Here is a 19084-nt window from a genome sequence, read left to right on the forward strand (position 1 = left end):
CCATTTCTGGACTAACATTGGTCGTAAGCAGCAGGAGGATCCAGAGGTACACAGGAAGAAAAATACCAGGTTATGGATGCCACCCTACTTCTTGTCACGTATGGGATCGAAACCATGCCACCTGACTCAATAAAAGACCTTGTGACCTGAGGTGCATGACCACTCGACTACTCCTTGTCACATACAAGTATGGGATTGAAAACCTTGCCACTTGATTCAATAAAAGACCTTATGACTTGAGGTGCATGATCACTGGGATATGTTACCCTCATTTATTTCTGCATATCAACAGCCAATTCAAGCCTAAACAAACATTAGAAATAAAAGGCCAACAGAAATGGAATGGAATTTAAAAATAGAGAGAAATGGAGTTTAACGTCCACTAGACACAAACTAGGTCGTTTTGGGTCTAACATATGGTTCAATTTTATTTTAATAATCCACTTGAGCGTTGGAGTCTTCAGGAAACGTTAATTAGCAGGTGTCCAAGATATTACGTTAATAAGCCCATTCAAATACCTCTGAATCATTCAGGTCCTGTTGGAGCGAAAGCATATAAAAGGAACACTTGACAGTTGCAATACAAATTCCCTCATAGCATACCGTATGGTATATGCCCAGCCCATCATCATTTCATTTAGACCTCTGAATCTAACAAATAAAAGAAGGACAAACCTGTGTTCCGTTAAGAGCCGACCATAATTTGACCATTCCATCAAGTGATGCTGATGCTATATGACGACCAGATGGGGAGTAGGCTACGTCTCGTACGGATGTTGTATGGCCTCTTAAAACCTGAAAAAGGTCAAATAACGTGTAGAGTTAAACATACATTATGCAAGAGCTAAATCTGTCTATTGCAGGTCTTTCTTTAGGCCTGAAATGTTATCTAAATTATTAATTAGACATTAATTAACCTATCCAGACCATTATCAACTCTAGATGGCATCGCTAGCCTGCAATCTTTAGTGGATTATGAGTCGATTTACTGCATAACTTTCCTTCACGATTTAACAATTAAATGGATAATCGAGACTATGCCGTTTATCGTAGTAATGATGATCGAGGCTAGGTCGAAATTTCGATCGCCGAGTTCTCTGTTCATAGTGGATCAAATCGAATGAAATTTTCAGCAAATTGCCTTTACATTATCTAGTTTTTAACTATTATAGTGAGAACTGCCAACTCATTATCGAATTTCCCATAATGTATGTTTATTATCGACTAGAGAGTGATTAAAACTGTGTGATTTCTGTGCAGTATTTGCATATTTTCAAATATATTAAATTTTCAGTGGCTTAGTCCACATTAAAATGTAGTCAAATTGCGTATTTAACATTTAATTAAGAAAACAAAAATATTAATGGCAGATAAATTTCTCGACTTTGATTCAGTCAGATTTTTAAAAAAAAGAGGCCCATCAAAAGATTTTAGTGAATATTATAGGTAGTGCCGGCTTGTGTTGACCACACCCAATACTGCAGTTGATGCCAAATGTTTACCAATTTACAAATCATGTCTTTATAAATACTGAACGGAATGGAACCATATTTGAACTGATATTCCTTTTAGAGATTCAACTTTTAAAATATTGTAGTTTACAAGTGATTCCAAGATCGCTCAAATCATGCTCAGGTACTTGAAGCTGTAATCCTATAGATCGTCCATTGTTATACAGATGAAGACCTCACTAGTCACAATATTGAAGTTTGCAAAGGCTTTAATGCAACACTTGTGGTTGTAATAATTTCAAGTTTCTGGAAACAACGATCAGAGGAAAAGGCAAAGAGTAAAATATCTAAATTAACATACAGCTTTTCGAGTTTTGTGGAAAACATCCCAGATTTTGATGAGTGAGTCCCAACTTCCTGTTACAATCAGCTGACCTTCTGGATGGAAATCTACACAATTTACTGGACTGAAAAACAGACACAAAAAAATATATTTCATGATCACAAAATCATAAATCTGATGTCATAACATGAAATCTTTTCCTAGTATTTTATCTATGTTAAAATATATGCCAATCAGTGATATTTGTCAGTTTCAGTGATATTTGCCCGTTTCAGTGATATTTACCAGTTTCAGTGATATTTACCAGTTTCAGTGATATTTACCAGTTTCGGTGATATTTGCCAGTTTTGACTGACTGACTGCTAGTGTTATTAACCATCAGCAAAATTTAACTGTTAGTTATATTACAAGTCATAAAATTTGAAACAACCAAAAAAGGCCTTTCCAGTACAAAAGAAGACAGACTGGCTAAATCAGTGATTCTCAACCAGTGTGCCGAGAGATCTTCCTAAGTATGGCAGGAAATTTTGAACGACACACTAAGAAAATTTCTCACTAAAGAAGCCAGCTTTTAATTGTCTGATGAAATTCGAAACACTTCAATAAAGTAAATTCATAGCTGTGTTTTTCTTTATTTAGTTTGAGTTATTGACTACTCTGGTGTCTACGGTTGTGTGCTGTCTATGACTTGGGCTAAATCTTGAAGTGAAATCCTCTACGGTAGCCCTAACCTTGGTCATCGTCATAGACCAGGTTTGGAAATGTGACCATTGCAAGGAATATTATAAATTCTGTATTTAGTACTACTCTGTTATTAGTTGTCATAATACTTTAAATAAAAGAAACTCAATTTACCTGCCGACGTTCAAATAACATTCTTGTTCCCCTTTACTCGTACTCCAGACACGGACCGTACAATCCCATGATGCTGTGGCTACCAGTTTACCAGATTCATTAGCTGAACATGAATTAACGCGACGTTTGTGATTACTTAATACAGCAATTCTACAAAAAAAGAAACAAAAAAACTTTAAATACAAACATCTAAAATACATAATTTAGAATTTATTTCAGGAAACATTTGCATTTCTCAGTCCATTGATTCTTTAATTATCATTGGTTATATGGGAGGCTAGAAACGGGATAAAACCTGTGATTTCTGAGAGAGGAGTAAACAGACCAATTAAACAGGAAGCACAGCAGAGTTAAAGTTTGCGTTTGCACAGCATAGCAGTCATATTTTTCTGAAACACTGTCCACTGTCCACTGAAATTATATTTCAAATATTTGGTCTGAAACAATTAAAATAATTAAATGGGGTTTATACAGGCTATTCTTATTCTTGTCAAGGTGTTTTTTAAGTGCATTTCCTTTGTCAAGCACCACAGACGCAGATCCTGAGCAACCCCCTGGGCCATCACTGATATCAAACTCAGGACCTCCTGGTTAGCGAGTCACTGTCTTACTCCGAGAGCCACTGCAGCTTCCAAAATTATCTATAATTACCTGTGTCCGTTGTCAACGTGCCACAAGGAGACAGAATTATCATAGGAGGCGCTGCATAGAATCGTTTTACCAGCAAAACAAACATCAGAGATTGGATCTGAGTGACCACAAAACATCTTTACTTCCTGAAACAAACAAAAAAATGCGAACATGTATAGAAAAAACTAAGTTAATTTTGTTTCCATGCATTCACAAAAATTATTAAAACAGAGAAATATCTAATTATCAAAAGGAGAGAAATGGGGTTTAACGTCCACTCGACACAAACTAGGTCATCTTGTTACTAAAATGGTTCAATTTTATTTCAATAATTTGCTTGCACGTAGGGGTCTTTAGCAGTAGGAGGAAACCAGAGGACTCGGAGAAAACCCACGTGGTTGGACAGGCAACCCTACTCCTTGTCACGTACAACCGGGGAATCGAAACCATGCCAGTTGACTCAATGACAGACCTTATGATACAGCACGCACGTGCTAACCATTCCGCCATCCAACCTCCCCAATTAGCAAAAGGTAAAACGACTATGGTAGAATGATGTGTGTACAAAGTTTCATAAACATATCTTGTAAGGTTTATGAGATATGCTTCTGACTGACAGCGCATTCTTAAAAATCTCACCTTTCCGGTCTGTAGGTCGTAAAGACGTACAATGCAATCTTTGCCACCTGTTGCAAAATATAAACTGTCAGGTGATATAGCTACACATGTTACAGCATGCTTTAGGTTACTGATGGTCTGGTAACAAGCATCTACATTGTCTGGTCTATTCTGCCATATCATGTATTGCGTTGGGGTATTGTCGATCAGACGATAATCCTTTAATACTGTAGAACTGTCTGGTTCGTTCAAGACTTGTTGCCATGTTAGTGCTGGATAACTGGAATAAAAATATATATATACATAGGCTCCATTAATAATCAAGCATTCAGTAAGTATTCATAACATAACACAACACAAAGTACACATGGATATAACTACTTCTCTATTATTTAATAATGATGTTTCGTAACACATACTTGAAAACGTGACCTGTATGTTACGAAACATCATTATCAAATAATATAGTTCTGCCCCATGATAACGTTTAGTATACGAAACATTTAATATCATGGATTTAGCTGTTCAAGTTATCAAAATGCATTGAAATTCAATATACTTGTTCATCTCAAGACCTTAAACTCTGTGTATCAATCTGAAGTCAATCGGATGATAACATAAGCCTCTAGAGCGTCACAAGTGATCAAAGGCCATAACTTTGGCAGTAATTATTTTTGTCTGCGATATCACCTCGGTGGAAGCGGACGTAAAATACAACTAACAAACAACAACAGTAATTATCGGAAATCACTGAAAATCACTAGGCTTCTTTGTCTCATGACCTTAAACACTATGTATAAATTTAAAATCAATCGGATATTAACTTTAGCCTCTATAGAGTGTCCACAAGCAATTGTGGACGCCGGACCAACGGACAGACGGGGGCGACGATATACAACCACATTTCAATGTAGGCGTATAAAAAGCAAAAAAAAGACCAGACCTTCTTGTAAAATAATACAGATTTTTTTATTTTTGAGATATATATATAATCTGGTTTGCTGAACCTTTAAATGACAAACAGTTACCTTGTGAAAATGTGAATATTCCTGGATACAAAAGACTTGTAGTCTTGAACTCTGAGTGATGTCAGCAGTTTGTTCTGTTCTCTTTCTAGAGATTTATTGGGGCTGTGTTTCGGGGTGTAATCATCCAAAAGATCAGCAGCCAGACCCAAGTGACATTTCTGATTGATGTAACAGGAATTACAGATGACTTTCTCCAATTCCTTAAAACTACCGCTACGAGTCTGAAAATATATTTATTAAAACTTTAAGACTACCATTAAATAAGATCTGAAAATATAATCTTGAAACTTTCTAATTCAATAAATATATTAATGTCAAAACATAGAAATGAAATGAAATTGGGTTTAACATCCTACTTTTCAGCACCAACTGGCTTAACCTGTTAACTGCGTAGGTCGTTTTATTACGTCCTGGACAACTGCCACTAACTGTGTGTAGGGTGTAATATAACGCCTTGGAGGTATTTTCCCAATCTATTCTTAGAACATGGTACATAGTTCTTGGTAATCCATCAAATTAATTACACAATAGGGGGGTAGTTAACGTTTTAAAAACGTCACGCTTAACGGGTTAATGAAGACAGACATATGCCATGCAACAGGCTATTTGGCAAATTTTGCCCGAACAGTGATGCTATAGCCTAATCCTATATCAAATTCCAACTTCCAAGGGATCGATGACGTGCACGCCAATGTGTACACAGGACCTCAGATTTTCATCTTGTGTAAAGAACTAGGTACTGTCCTTGTCACGCTGTCTGTCCTGCACCACTGACAAGGGATACACACTGGATAATCCCTGGGAACTTTTTTAGCTATCAGCCAGATCAAACCCTGGACCTTCTGGTTAGTGAGCCAGTAGATAGAACAAAGTCATATTTTAATTTATTTGAATGATTCAGAGGAGCACTGGACAAGCACCGTATCAGAATAATATAGGTCACAGGAAAATAACAAATAATTTATACATCACAGGAAAATAATAACTAATTTTAATAAATAATTCTAATAACTAATTTCAATAAATAATTCTAATAACTAATTTCAATAAATAATTCTAATAAATAATTTCAGTAAATAATTCTAATAAATAATTTCAATAAATAATTCTAATAACTAATTTCAATAAATAATTCTAATAACTAATTTCAGTAAATAATTCTAATAAATAATTTCAATAAATAATTCTAATAATTAATTTCAATAAATAATTCTAATAAATAATTTCAATAAATAATTCTAATAACTAATTTCAATAAATAATTCTAATAAATAATTTCAATAAATAATTCTAATAACTAATTTCAATAAATAATTATAATAAATAATTCTAATAAATAATTTCAATAAATAATTTTAATAAATAATTCTAATAATTAATTCTAATAAATAATTTTAATAAATAATTCTAATAAATAATTTTAATAAATAGATTAAAATTTACCAAATGATAAACGAGTTCACTAAAAGCTCTTGTATTATTTCCAGTAAAAGATCCATTATTCTCAGGGTCTGCCAAACGATAAAAATACCCTGAAAATATAAATAGAGAAAATAATCAAAACCCTTCTTTAGAGTAAGTTCAACTATTTGTAGAACAACACTGGGGTTTCCAGCCACAAGTAGTCACCCCATGGTGTTTGTACCACAGGGTAAATAAAAGAAAACAAGCCAACAGTGAAGCTTTGTCCCCCACACCAATCTTATAGATGACAATCATTAAAGATACAATATGCGAGATTAGATAAAGTGCTGGCAGTTCTCACTATAATAGTTAAAAACTAGATAATGTAAAGGCAATTTGCTGAAAATTTCAGTCAAATTGATCAACTCTGAACCGAGATTTTTGCATTGAATTTTCGGCCTGGCCTCGATCATCATTACTAAAGTCGGAATGATAAAAAAACAGTCTCGATCATTCATTTCATGATTAAATCATGAATGAAAGTTGAGCAATAAATTGGATTCAAATCCAGTAAATATCGCAGCCTAGCGATGACATCGCCTAAGAAAGACCTGCAATAGGAAGATTTAGCTCTTGCATAATGTATGTTTAATTATTTGCACATTTATCTTTTAATAAAGCATTGACCGATCAAACTGCCTATATCTACCTAGCCTAAGAAGAAAATGTTCTTCATTGAACTTAGTCAAGATACGGATGTAATGAAACTATACACCAAATTTCATCTCTCTAATTGCTTATATCTACTTAGCCTAAGAACTTGCTTATCACACTGCTTAACCTATACAAAAAATGCCCATGAAGAAACATTCACATAAAACTTGCAAGTGAGGGGAGGTCACACTGTCTTCCTTTACCTAAAGTTATATTTGATCAATTTTGAATTTATGAAATTTGTATGGTGCATGGTGTTTAGTAAATATTCTTTTTTTTTTAAATTAAAGTATTTGACATTTATCAAATTATTTGTAAGTATTTCATTTGAATCTGTTTTTTACCTGCTAGTAATTTATGTAGGTTCATTTCCAATTCTAATGCTGCCACGCCCTTTAAATATCTGTGGCGCACAGCCTGGGATATTTCAACGTGGGCTAATTCTAATCTTGAATCACTGGTATAAAAAAAAGCACAAGTTAATTTTTTATCTATGAAAAAAAAAGGATAACAACACAACAAAACTTAGACTAAACAAACCATACACTAACCGGAAAGGGGAAGAGAGAAGAATGGGGTTTGACAGTCACTCGACACAATCTAGGTCATTTCGAGACTAACATACGTTTCAATTTTATTTCTATAATTCACTTGCACGTAGGGGTCTTTAGCCATGCAAGGAAACTGGAGGACCTTGAGAAAACCCACAAGGTTGAACAGGCGACCCTACTCCTTGTTACATACAAGGACACACCCCCCGGAACACATGAAAAAATAGTGGCAAACTGGGCTAAATATATGGAAAATTTTTGAATTTTGCAAAATAAAAACATGGCAAGTCATAGACGGCATACAACCGTAGACACAGACCCGTCATAGAAACATAGAATGACTAAATAAAGAAAATAAAGAAAAACAGTACTATGTCAGTGAATACTCAATTGGGATCACATGGTTTTTCACACTTTCTAAGAGAGCTGTTCAAATTTTTGTGGCACGCTGATTGAGACTCACGGCATTACTGGAATGAATCAAGTCAATCGCTAGAAAGTTTCTTACTTTACAATATAATTTGATATTACTTACCTAGAACTTGTTGGATTGAGGAACCCTTGAATTGATCGTCTTAAATACGAGAAAATAGCAGGTGGTATAATGTTATCATTTTTTAACTCTGTATTTACAATATCCATCACGGTAAATCGGGATTTTCCCAGAATTCTCTGATAATTTAGTAAATCCCATAATTCCTCTGATAACAAACCTGAAACAACCAGAAATAAAAACTAAAGCTTTGTTTATTAGCATGCATTATATAGCAGGTGTGTACTTAGAGTTTGTGCTACCTTGGCCAGTCCTAGAGATTGCAGCCCCTAACCCACTTATGTAAAACACAACACAATTCTACGCAGATTGCAGTACATTTTAATGTGAGAAAAATAGATTAACGTCCTAAACAGGCTGCAGTATATTTTAACCTGAGAGAAAAATAGATAAATGTCCCTAACAGGCTGCAGTATATTTTAATAAGAGAAACATAGATATATACCCCAAACAGGCTGCAGTATATTTTAAAATGAGAGAAAAATAAATTAATGTCCCAAACAGGTTGCAGTATATTTTAATAAGAGAAAAATAGATTAATGTCCCAAACAGACTGCAGTATATTTTAATATGTGAAAAATAGATTTACCATTTCTAACAGAAACCAATAAACAGAGTGTAGTGGAGATCAAATCACATCCATGATCTGTCTCTAGTCGTAATAATATCTCTTGTAGTAACGCTGGTATAGTGTGAGGTAAACTCTTTAATTTCTGGCTCATCTGTAAATAATATATTAAAACATTCAAAATAATACACCGGTAATTAATATATCATAACACCTTCTTGGATTTACTTCTTGTGACTTTATTTCATGTAAATTTTCATTCCTCTTACAAGTACCTTTATAAAGCAATGATATTACTCTGACAGTTATCTCTATCAAACCACGATCTAAACCAATCTGATTAAAACACACATCCTATTTCGTTTCATTTTTTATAGTTCAAAATTTTGTTTTACTCGTCTTTACTACACTAGGACCTGAAAGAGTTGTTATATAACCCAAGTTCTGATTGATTGAGGGATTGGCCAATGAAACGGTTTGTTACGGAGAGTTCTTGCCGTGCTGTGCACGGAACTGTGGGTAAACCACTAGAAACGTCAATGCTGTTTGATTAATCAATGTCTGAGGTCATAGGGTCAAAAGCCGCTCATATATGAACCCTGACGCAACCTTCCATTTGATGTATTTTAGGCCATCGAAAGTATATAAAAAAAAAAACAAATATAGATCTGTATTTTAATCAGATTGGATCAGAAAAAAAACAAAAAACTATATTCTAAGGATACAATAATACATTATATAGACCATGGTATCTATAACTTACCTTATCAAACAAACCATAGACTCGGAGTTCGTCACAGGCTAACTTGAGGAAAAGGGGATTAGGTGCTTCTTTCTTTGACACCAGTAACTTTAACTAGAAAATACAAATAAACTTTTATTAATGAATATTACCGTTATATGACACAAGTCATAATGATTTGATGTACATCAGGTTTGGCCAGAAAACCACTCCAAAAGAATAAAAGAGAGAGAGAGAATGGGGTTTAACGTCCACTCAACACAAACTAGGTCATTTCGGGACTAACACATGGTTCAATTTTATTTCAATAATTCGCGTGCGCGTGGGGGTCTTTTAGCAGTGGGAGGAAACTGGAGGACCTGGAGAAAACCCACGAGGTTGGACAGGCGACCCTACTTCTTGTCACACACAATCAGGGAATCTAAACCACACCACTTGACTCAATGACAGACCTTATGATACAGCGCGCACATGCTAACCATTCGGTCTAAAAGAATAAAGATCTACCTGATTATTAAACGGTGATTCGTCTAAAGTTTTACGATGTGTAGCCAGAGTTTTACGGATTATTTCTGATTTATCGAACATATCAAGTCCAGTAACTATTATCTCCTCGGCAGCCAATCGTTTTAAAGATTGATGATATTTGTCTCCCTCTAATACTGACATCACTATGGCAACATTCTGAAATAGATATAAACAACTTTAAACATCTAAATCACAGTTAAGCTGATAACATTGACTTGACTTATTGAACCCAGGCCATTTAGTAATGAACAAATTTTTCATTAAATCACTAATCTGATCAAAATACAGATCTATTTCGTTTCGTTTTTTCATACTTTCAATGGCCTACACTACATGAAGATCTGACAAGTTGTACTGGAAGGTCGTGCCAGGGGTCATACGAACGGCTTTTGACCCTATGACGTCAGACATTGATTAATCAATCATTGTTGGCGTTTCTAGTGGTTTACCCACAGTTCCGTGCATGGCAATTGGCTTATCCCTCCCTTCAACCAATCAACCAAAGCGCTGGTAATATAACAACTCTTCCAGATCCTAGTGTAGTAAAGACAAGTAAAACGAAATTTTGAACTATAAAAAACAAAACAAAATAGGATCTGTGTTTGACTAAATCACACAAATATAACTGTTATCAATCTAATGCTGATTGTTAAAATTTCCATAAAAACTTGGCCCCAGAACACAGGACTCTCATTTATGACTGTAGAAATGGGGTTTCATTTTCTATTTCGTATTCTAACTGTTAAGGGTTCTTTTACATACATGCCAATGGGACATCGTTTATTTCGTAACATCTGAACGATGAGACACTATTCCTTGCCAGGCCGTCCATCCTGCACCTCTGACATCTTTCTTGGCCAACACCAGGATCGAACCCTAGACCTCCTGGTTAGTATACCAGCACCTTACTCGCTGAGCCACATTTATGAATTTATGAATAGTTATAGATTAGTTGTACCTTCGGTAACGGTTTTGGCAGCCATTCCAAACTATAAGGTTGATGGGATTGCTCCATTAAATCCACACCGTCAATAAATAGAACCAACTTAGAACGACATAATTTACTGGCTTCTTCTAAAATATCACCAAACTGTACAACCAAATTCCTGAAATGTTCATAATATAAATATCTATATCATCAGATTTTAATTTTATTTCTCATGTTTCAAGCAAAAAAAAAAAGTTAACTTCTTGTCATTGGTGGGATTCTGAATCATTTGCTAACTGCAATCGTCCTACTGTTCTGCTCCGAACTGGGCTAATGAAGACGGGCATACACCATACAGTGTGCTATGAGGGAAATTTTTCCTCGGACAGCGGCACGACGGCCTACTCTTAAAACAACTTCCAACTGTCAAGGGATCTTTTACGTACACGCCAATGTATTTACAAAGACAAGATGAACTGAATATTTTGCAACATTCAGCGTCCTCAGTAAATCAGTGCAAGACCAATTTGCCATTAACCAATTAACCAATAAAGTGCAGCCTGAACATCATATTGGAGCCAATGTTGTGCAGATATTAAGCCTCTAAAAGGAAAATCAGTCCAAAAACTGTTCAATTTCGTTAAGTATTTACAAAGATATAATGAATAGAAAATTTCACAACATGTTATTTTGTAACTTTGGAACCTTCCGAATTGACAGAATTACAATTGGGTGGCGCAGAAATCAGTCCTGTCACAGTTCTGTCAGTCCCGACAACGGAGGTCGTTTGAGTAGAATTGTGACATAAATCACACACAACGAATATGTTTCAGCTGTCATGGTTGGTTGAGATATTTTCTATTGCATTTCAACGGATATGTGGTTGCGCAAAATCCCCCTTTCCACTCAACTGTCACTCTTTTGGGGATTGAGAGAATCCCATTCCGGAATGTTCAATTGAGTATCCCCTATGGCTTTTTTCAAAGAGCATTGATTCCAAGAAGAAGAAGAAAAGAAGAAGAAGATGCTAGTTCTTGGAGCCCATTCACAAGTCCCAAAATATACACAGTATGTTTGTACTAACCTGTACTCTTCCTGGATTTTCATCTGTAAACCAAACTGAGCATTGAGATGATGTGACAGTCGTCTTATTGTTGCTACAATGTTTGTAGATCCTGGTGCTGCTCCGACCATATGTACAACCACTGTGTTGGCGCCACTACAATGTTTACTCTCTAGATATTGATGAATCAAACGACACTGAAATACGCAAAACATCAGGTTTAGAGGATGAGAGAGAATGTAATAAAGTTTAACGGGTAAGAAAACAATACGTTGATCATCTAGGAGATAAACACTTGGGTCATTTTGAGACTAACATGTGGTTAATTTCATTTCTATAGATACGTGAACAACGCAAGGGGAGTAGTTTGCTTAAACAGCAGCTTCTCTTAATCAAATTCAATTGCCAAGAGTTCTTTTACATTGCCGTCTTCATTAGCCCGATTCCGAGCAGAACAGTAGGACGTGAAACTCCATTTCATTTCATTTTCATTTCTTTTACATTACAATATGTTCCAGGAATATTTTTTTTATGGTTCTTTGAGTCATCATCTGATTTTATCAACTACAGACCCTTTTCACTTCAACCTTTATTTTCCATTTTTGCAATTTAACACAACTACATGTATCAATTTTTACCCAATTCTTATATTTTATAAGGAAAAACAGCACAGAAAAAGTATGGAACCAAAAGCATAGAAATGTACCTACCATTAAAGACGACTTTCCACAGCCTGATTTACCCACAATTCCAAGTAATCCATGTTTAAGGGAGGTAATTTTGGTGATACATTGTTTAATCAATGATGTTCGGCCAATAAACTGTGATTGGCGATCTTCTACGAACGCATCATGTAAATTACTGTTGTGTGATTCTTCATCCAACATGGCCGACTGTAAAGAAAATATAATAAATATATGATATCGGTTTTATTACATCCTTAATGGGATCTGGAATGACATCAGCCTTATACTCAAACTGGATACCAGGATGATGTCTGCTTTAAATTGAAGCCAGATGCCAGTTTGTTCGTTCGTTTATGGGGGTTTTACATCTGCTTTCACCTTGGGTGATATCGCAGAAAATCAAATGCCAGGATGATGTCTGCCTTATATTGAAGCCAGATGCCAGGATGATGTCTGCCTTATATTGAAGCTAGAGGCCTAGTGTTATAAATCCTTAACAATATCGGTCATTGTTGTACCGAAAATAATACAAAGTGTAAATTTCTAAATGGCGGTAAAGTATAATAAGCAGGACAAAATTCTATGAAATAAAATAAAATTACTGTTTACCACCGAGCACTATTTCGACTAGGAATCTTTAGTCTTGATCTAGATAGTCTTTTTTTCTTGGCAAATGTCCCCACCCATTCTTATCTAAATAATTCAGAATCAGAAGAACCAACCTCGTCAGGATAATATTTCTCAATGGCTGTCCACAAATTATTTATGACTCGTAATCCAAAGTCCTCTAAACCTCCAACTAATGCCTTGTCATTGACAACACCAGCCCATCTACTTGGATAACTATAAAATAATAAACATGTTGATAAATAAGTTTTAACAGTATACCACAAAGATCATACAAAGAGAGAGAGAGAGAGAGAGAGAGAGAGAGAGAGAGAGAGAGAGAGAGAGAGTTTAACATCCACTCGACAACTAATTTCGGGACAAACATGGTTCAATTTTATTTCAATAATTTGCTTGCGCGTAGGAGTCTTTAGCAGTGGGAGGAAACCGGAGGACCCGGAGAAAACCCACGAGGTTGGACAGGCAACCCTACTCCTTGTCACGTACAACCGTGGAATCGAAACCACGGCAGTTGACTCAATGACAGACCTTATGATACAGCGCGCACATTCTAACCATTCAATCATCCAACCCCCAAAGATCATAGAAATAATAACCCAACCTTGTTACCGTTCCATGGAGATCGTAGTGATGCGAGGCTTGTAGTAGACCCTGTGACGTTATCCATATAAATAAAATCAAAGATGTATGTATGTTTGCGCGTCACGCTTCGGCACCGCGATCCATTATGTGGTATCAAATTAACCAGCATGACCCCAGAGAATGTTTTAGGCCATGATTTATGAAGGTCAAGATCATAGAGTTATAATACAAAAATATAATATTCAATATCGTATTTAATCGAGCAAAGGAAATACTGAAAAGTCAACATAACAGGCCTAAATATAACAAGTAATTCACACAACACACATAAATCTTGGAGAACAATTTGCTACACATGAAACAAAATTTAAAATTGGATGAGAATTCTGGAAAAAACCTACCCATCATAAACTTCTAATCCACTGCCTCGTATTCTGTTCTTTAATTTATTCATCTTCATGTTGGTTTCTTCACTCTCAGATTTAAAATGTTGGATGAATTCATTTGGTATGTCACTGAAATAAACACAACATCAGGTATAGAAAGAGAGAAACTAGCACATTTCGGAACTAACATTTGGTTCAATTTTTTTTCAATAATTTTACGGCACATAGAGGATCGTTAGCTGTGGGAAGAAACTGGAAGAAAGCCAAGTAGTTGGGCAGGCAACCCTACTTCGTATCACGTACATGTGGGCGATCGAAAACACATCACTTGATTCAATGATAGAGGGAGAGAAATGGGGTTTAATGTCCACTCAACACATTTCGAGACTAACAAATGGTTCAATTATATTTCAACAATTCGCTTGCATGTAGGGGTCTTTAGCAGTGGGAGGAAACTGGAGGACCCGGAGAAAACCCACAAGGTTGGACAGACGACCCTACTCCTTGTCATGTACAACCGGGGAATCGAAACCAGCCCAGTTGACTCAATGACTGAACTGATGATACAGCGTGCACATGCTAACCATTTGGCCATTCAACCACCCCACCCCCCCTCCCCCACCCAATTCAATGACAGACTTTATGATCTAAATAAACAACATGATGAGAAAAATGTATTGCCTTGAAATGTGAGTTGTAATAAGTCAATTGCCTCATGATCCTTGGACAAAATAAAAACGCATAAATAAAGACCTCCCGCCTACATCAGATGTTTGGGAAAGATTGCCGTCTGACAATCAGAAAACTTAAAATACAGTACATACAAGAAACATCGAACACTTACTATTCAACTCTTCTGTCTCTAAAATAAAAGAAGGCTCTTTCGGCCACAGCTTGTGGACCTGCTAAGGCCCCATAATGCATTTCCAATTCTGTAACAGATGCTCCTGCTGGATAATTCTTTACCCAATCATATTCTGACGTATCTGGAACATCGTATGTTTCAGGCATGTATCCGTATCTCTCAGCCAGTATACCCAGGAAAAACTGGCATCTCTTTATTTCTTGTAGACACAAAGACAGCGCCCTGAAAAACATTGATTTTATTTAACTGTTTCATAGTTTGGGCTTACTGTGTTGATAGTGGAACTCAAAATTGCTTACGTTTTCAGGTTCTCCACATGACCAATGGCTTTATCTATAAACATAACATTTTCAATAAAGATAGATGGTCATCTGGGAAGAAGTTGACAATTTTATGTTCAGCCGAGGCAGTACCCTGTGTAAGCTTGGCTTGTCTTCACTCTTCTTGTCAATCTTGTGGACAGTTCATTTGATGTCTGACTTCTCAGCTGTTAGTGATATGGGCTAGATGAAACTTGACAGGAACACTCTTTGGAACATTCCCAAAGCATTAATAAAGGCGATATTTTGATTTCTGGCATCGGGACGACAAAACAATCATTATTTCTCAGTCATTCATGACTGCAATTTGACGAAGCTTGCCTCAAAACATGGGGTTGTTTTAGACCCAAGATGTCTACACATTTTAAATACAAACCTGTTGTTTTTAGTATCTTCCTCAGTTACACCCCATCGTAAATCAACTTCATAGATGTTAATAAATCGCTTGCTTCCGCGATCTCGTAACTCAGGGAAGACAAATCTTGTTAGTAAATCTCTTTCACCGTGCATATCACGGAATGTTGATGATATAAAAACCCTTGCTGTTCTCCATCTATATATATAGATAAAATACAAGATAAGAGGTTTAGAGTTATACATACACACACGATTTAGAGGAAGTGAGCGAGGGGGCGATAAATACACAAATATTTTGAATTATCTGATATGTAAATGCCAAATGTGGCAAAAGAGTACAACGGAAATAACTGAGGTCCGATCTTGCCTTTACTGTAAAGGGATTCTTCCAACCACCACTCAGGGTCGTAACTAGCTCAGAGCAACGAGGGGGATGAGAAATGTTCTCAGGGGTGCTGTAAAATTGTCGGGCAATGTATATCTATGGTCGACAATTTTTTCACAGGGGGGTGAAACTTTTTTAGTTACGGGCCTGCCACCACCTGTACTTTCAAGTGAGGAGTTAATTCATCACAGTTTTGGATAATATTGATAATAACATTTGCTAATAGTTAAGTGCTGTGTGTATCAATAGACATTATAATTCATCACAGTTTTGGATAATATTGATAATAACATTTGCTAATAGTTAAGTGCTGTGTGTATCAATAGACATTATAATTTATATCTTTCCATCAAAACCTACCTTGGAACTTGAGAAACGATTGGTAAAGGTTTTTCTGGTGTTGCCTTGGTGATTTCTTTCTCCAGTGTGGTATCCAAGGCAACTGTTGCTATGGCTTTCAGTTTGTAAGCTTCGTCAATATTTTCAACATGGAGTAGCTGACCTCCATCACTCTTCTCGGCAATGTACCTGAAGATAGAAAATAAATATTTTGATAAATAAAGAAAAACAGATACATGAAAGTAATCTGGAGTCTCACATCACTACATTAACCTCGGCTTGGGTGGTCAACTGGTCTAACGTGCGCTTTAGATCATGAAGTCTGTCAATGAGTCAAGTGCCGTGGTTTATGAAAAGGAGTGGGGTCCCCTACCTAACCTTGTGTGTTTCCTCCTTTAAGAGCCCTACGAGCTAATTATTGAAATAGAATTGTACCATACGTTAGTCCCGAAATAGCCTTGCCCCATGTTCATAAAGCATTCTCAAGACTTAAATTAAGAATTTACTCAACTTTCAATCACTGTTTATGAGAAATATCTTTGATCCACAAACACAAAACTTTGCACATAGTTTCTTATTGATGTATTTGGTACATTAAAACAACAAAAGTTTTATAAAGGGCTGTTTTAATTTAAAATAAAGCAAACAATTTTGAGTAAATTCTTAACTTAAAGGAGCTAAATTGCTAATATTTGGGACCTAAAAAATTGACACAAGTGGGTCGCAACTCATATAATACTGTAATATGAATGTATATAAACTGATTTACATTCAATCGTTTCTGTTTTTACTCTAATTTCAAATCAGTTATGTTCCGTAAAATAAGCCAGCAGTCTCAATCGAATGCAAATTCCTAGCGTCGGGTTATTTCAGTCTACATACGCCGTTTGGTTTGGTGCAATATGTCTAGCCTCGTTCCTCGAGTCTCTTGCTAGAACTGGGGCTGAAACGCATTATGGTACACGATTCGTGTACCAATGGTAAAATATTTATTTTGTCTTCAATATTGGATATCAGAAGCCCATCTTTTGCCGGTAAGATCACAGCATCAGTGTTGTTTTAAATTGACAAATAATTTGTGTTTTCAATGTTGAAGATTTTGGGTGATATTGAGTTAGAGACTTTAAGTCTGAGAATGCTTTGTGGACTCGGGGCCAGGTTTGTGTCAACTCATTTTTCTCTCTCCCTTGCTCTATATTGATCCAGTTCTATTACGCAATTTTGAGAAAAACATACAGTTTAAGCTCCTCTATTATCCAGATTAGAAACAGGTGTATTAATTGACAAGAGACTCCTTAAATGTGGTGCTTTGAGCATGTGTAAATGGATGGATTATTGTGCGCATTATAAATATACATTATTATATCATTACTACCATATGAGGAGCACACTTTCCTTGTCCACTACGCGTATATTCTCTAAAGATTTTTACACGCACATGTTTTCCACCCGATATAAAGCCAGATTAATGTTGATTAAATAACAAAATAGCCATACTTGAATACAATATAATTAATCATACCTCAGTATTTGATCACTGTATCCAGATATATAGATATCATTATCATGAGCTGGTACAATCTCGTCTGAAAAACTGGAAAAAATATAACAAAACATAAAATAATCTATGCAATTATAGGGTTTCAGTATGCCAGTTAATCATATCATAAAGACAAATTTACTAAGGGCCTTGAAGAAATTGGTTAAAATTGGTATTTTTTATCTTTAGTGGATGTGAAATGAAATGGCAACCAAAATACTAATTCTCTGTACCGATAGAACTAATGAAGACGGGAATACGCAACACCTTGTACAGTGTGCTATGCGGTAAATTTTTCCCCCCTACACCGGCTCTATGCCCTCCTCTTATTTTGACTTGTAACTGTCAAGGGTTCTTTTATGTGCACACCAATGTGTACACAGAAGTTTGGTTTTTTGTCCCATCCAAACAACTAAACAGCTTTACTTGTCAAGTCCTCCATCTTGCACCACAAGCCAAACTCGAGATCGACTGCTACCGATAACTGATCAGTTGCGTTACTACCAGTCGCTGTATCAATGTATGTCGTGCTTTAAACCATTTGAATTGGAATCTTCAAATAATAGATTGAGCACAACAGAAACACATATTAAAATAAACTCACCCTGCTCGGTAACCCTTCAAGCTTATAGAAGCAAAGACAAGGTTTGGATTGACCAATCGTCTATAGACAGGTAGAAAATGTTCTAATTGAAAATTATCCTCACTAATTATAATTAAATTATCAATCTGAAACAAAACAAAACCATCAAATTCAAATACAATATAGTATCATCAATCCTGGACGACATGCACAGTTTGTTAAAGGGACAATAACACTCTCGCTGGCTTGAAAGCTCCAGAAAATAAATAATATCTCTATCTAAGTACTAGATGTTTAAGTGTCCTACCTGCTGTGTAAATTATCCATTACATCAAATTTTACTTGTCCAGAGGGTTCGAAAATATTTTTAAATCGAAGTTTCATTTGAAAAGGTTTACGTTAGACGTTTCAAACCATTATGTTGAATTTTTCAAAATT

General features: G+C 35.7%; 1 protein-coding gene across 1 annotated transcript in view; it reads right to left on the minus strand.

The window, feature by feature from the left end:
- LOC126815845 (telomerase protein component 1) overlaps window positions 1–19084 on the minus strand; it is a 49365-nt gene that overhangs the window by 21684 nt on the left and 8597 nt on the right. The window contains exons 9-30 of the mRNA XM_050541827.2: window positions 18668–18792; window positions 18046–18117; window positions 16545–16712; window positions 15819–15995; window positions 15102–15344; window positions 14273–14386; window positions 13385–13505; window positions 12687–12869; window positions 11998–12173; window positions 10944–11091; window positions 9965–10141; window positions 9479–9571; window positions 8737–8869; window positions 8130–8307; window positions 7388–7500; window positions 6369–6457; window positions 4926–5146; window positions 3919–4177; window positions 3301–3425; window positions 2650–2799; window positions 1813–1918; window positions 676–795 (exon numbers count right to left, since the gene is read on the minus strand). Coding sequence (XP_050397784.2) covers window positions 676–795; window positions 1813–1918; window positions 2650–2799; window positions 3301–3425; window positions 3919–4177; window positions 4926–5146; window positions 6369–6457; window positions 7388–7500; window positions 8130–8307; window positions 8737–8869; window positions 9479–9571; window positions 9965–10141; window positions 10944–11091; window positions 11998–12173; window positions 12687–12869; window positions 13385–13505; window positions 14273–14386; window positions 15102–15344; window positions 15819–15995; window positions 16545–16712; window positions 18046–18117; window positions 18668–18792 — 3291 coding nt within the window. The remainder of the gene's footprint in view (window positions 1–675; window positions 796–1812; window positions 1919–2649; window positions 2800–3300; window positions 3426–3918; window positions 4178–4925; window positions 5147–6368; window positions 6458–7387; window positions 7501–8129; window positions 8308–8736; window positions 8870–9478; window positions 9572–9964; window positions 10142–10943; window positions 11092–11997; window positions 12174–12686; window positions 12870–13384; window positions 13506–14272; window positions 14387–15101; window positions 15345–15818; window positions 15996–16544; window positions 16713–18045; window positions 18118–18667; window positions 18793–19084) is intronic.

This window comes from Patella vulgata, chromosome 3 (assembly GCF_932274485.2).
Source record: "Patella vulgata chromosome 3, xgPatVulg1.2, whole genome shotgun sequence".
Lineage (NCBI taxonomy): Eukaryota > Metazoa > Mollusca > Gastropoda > Patellidae > Patella > Patella vulgata.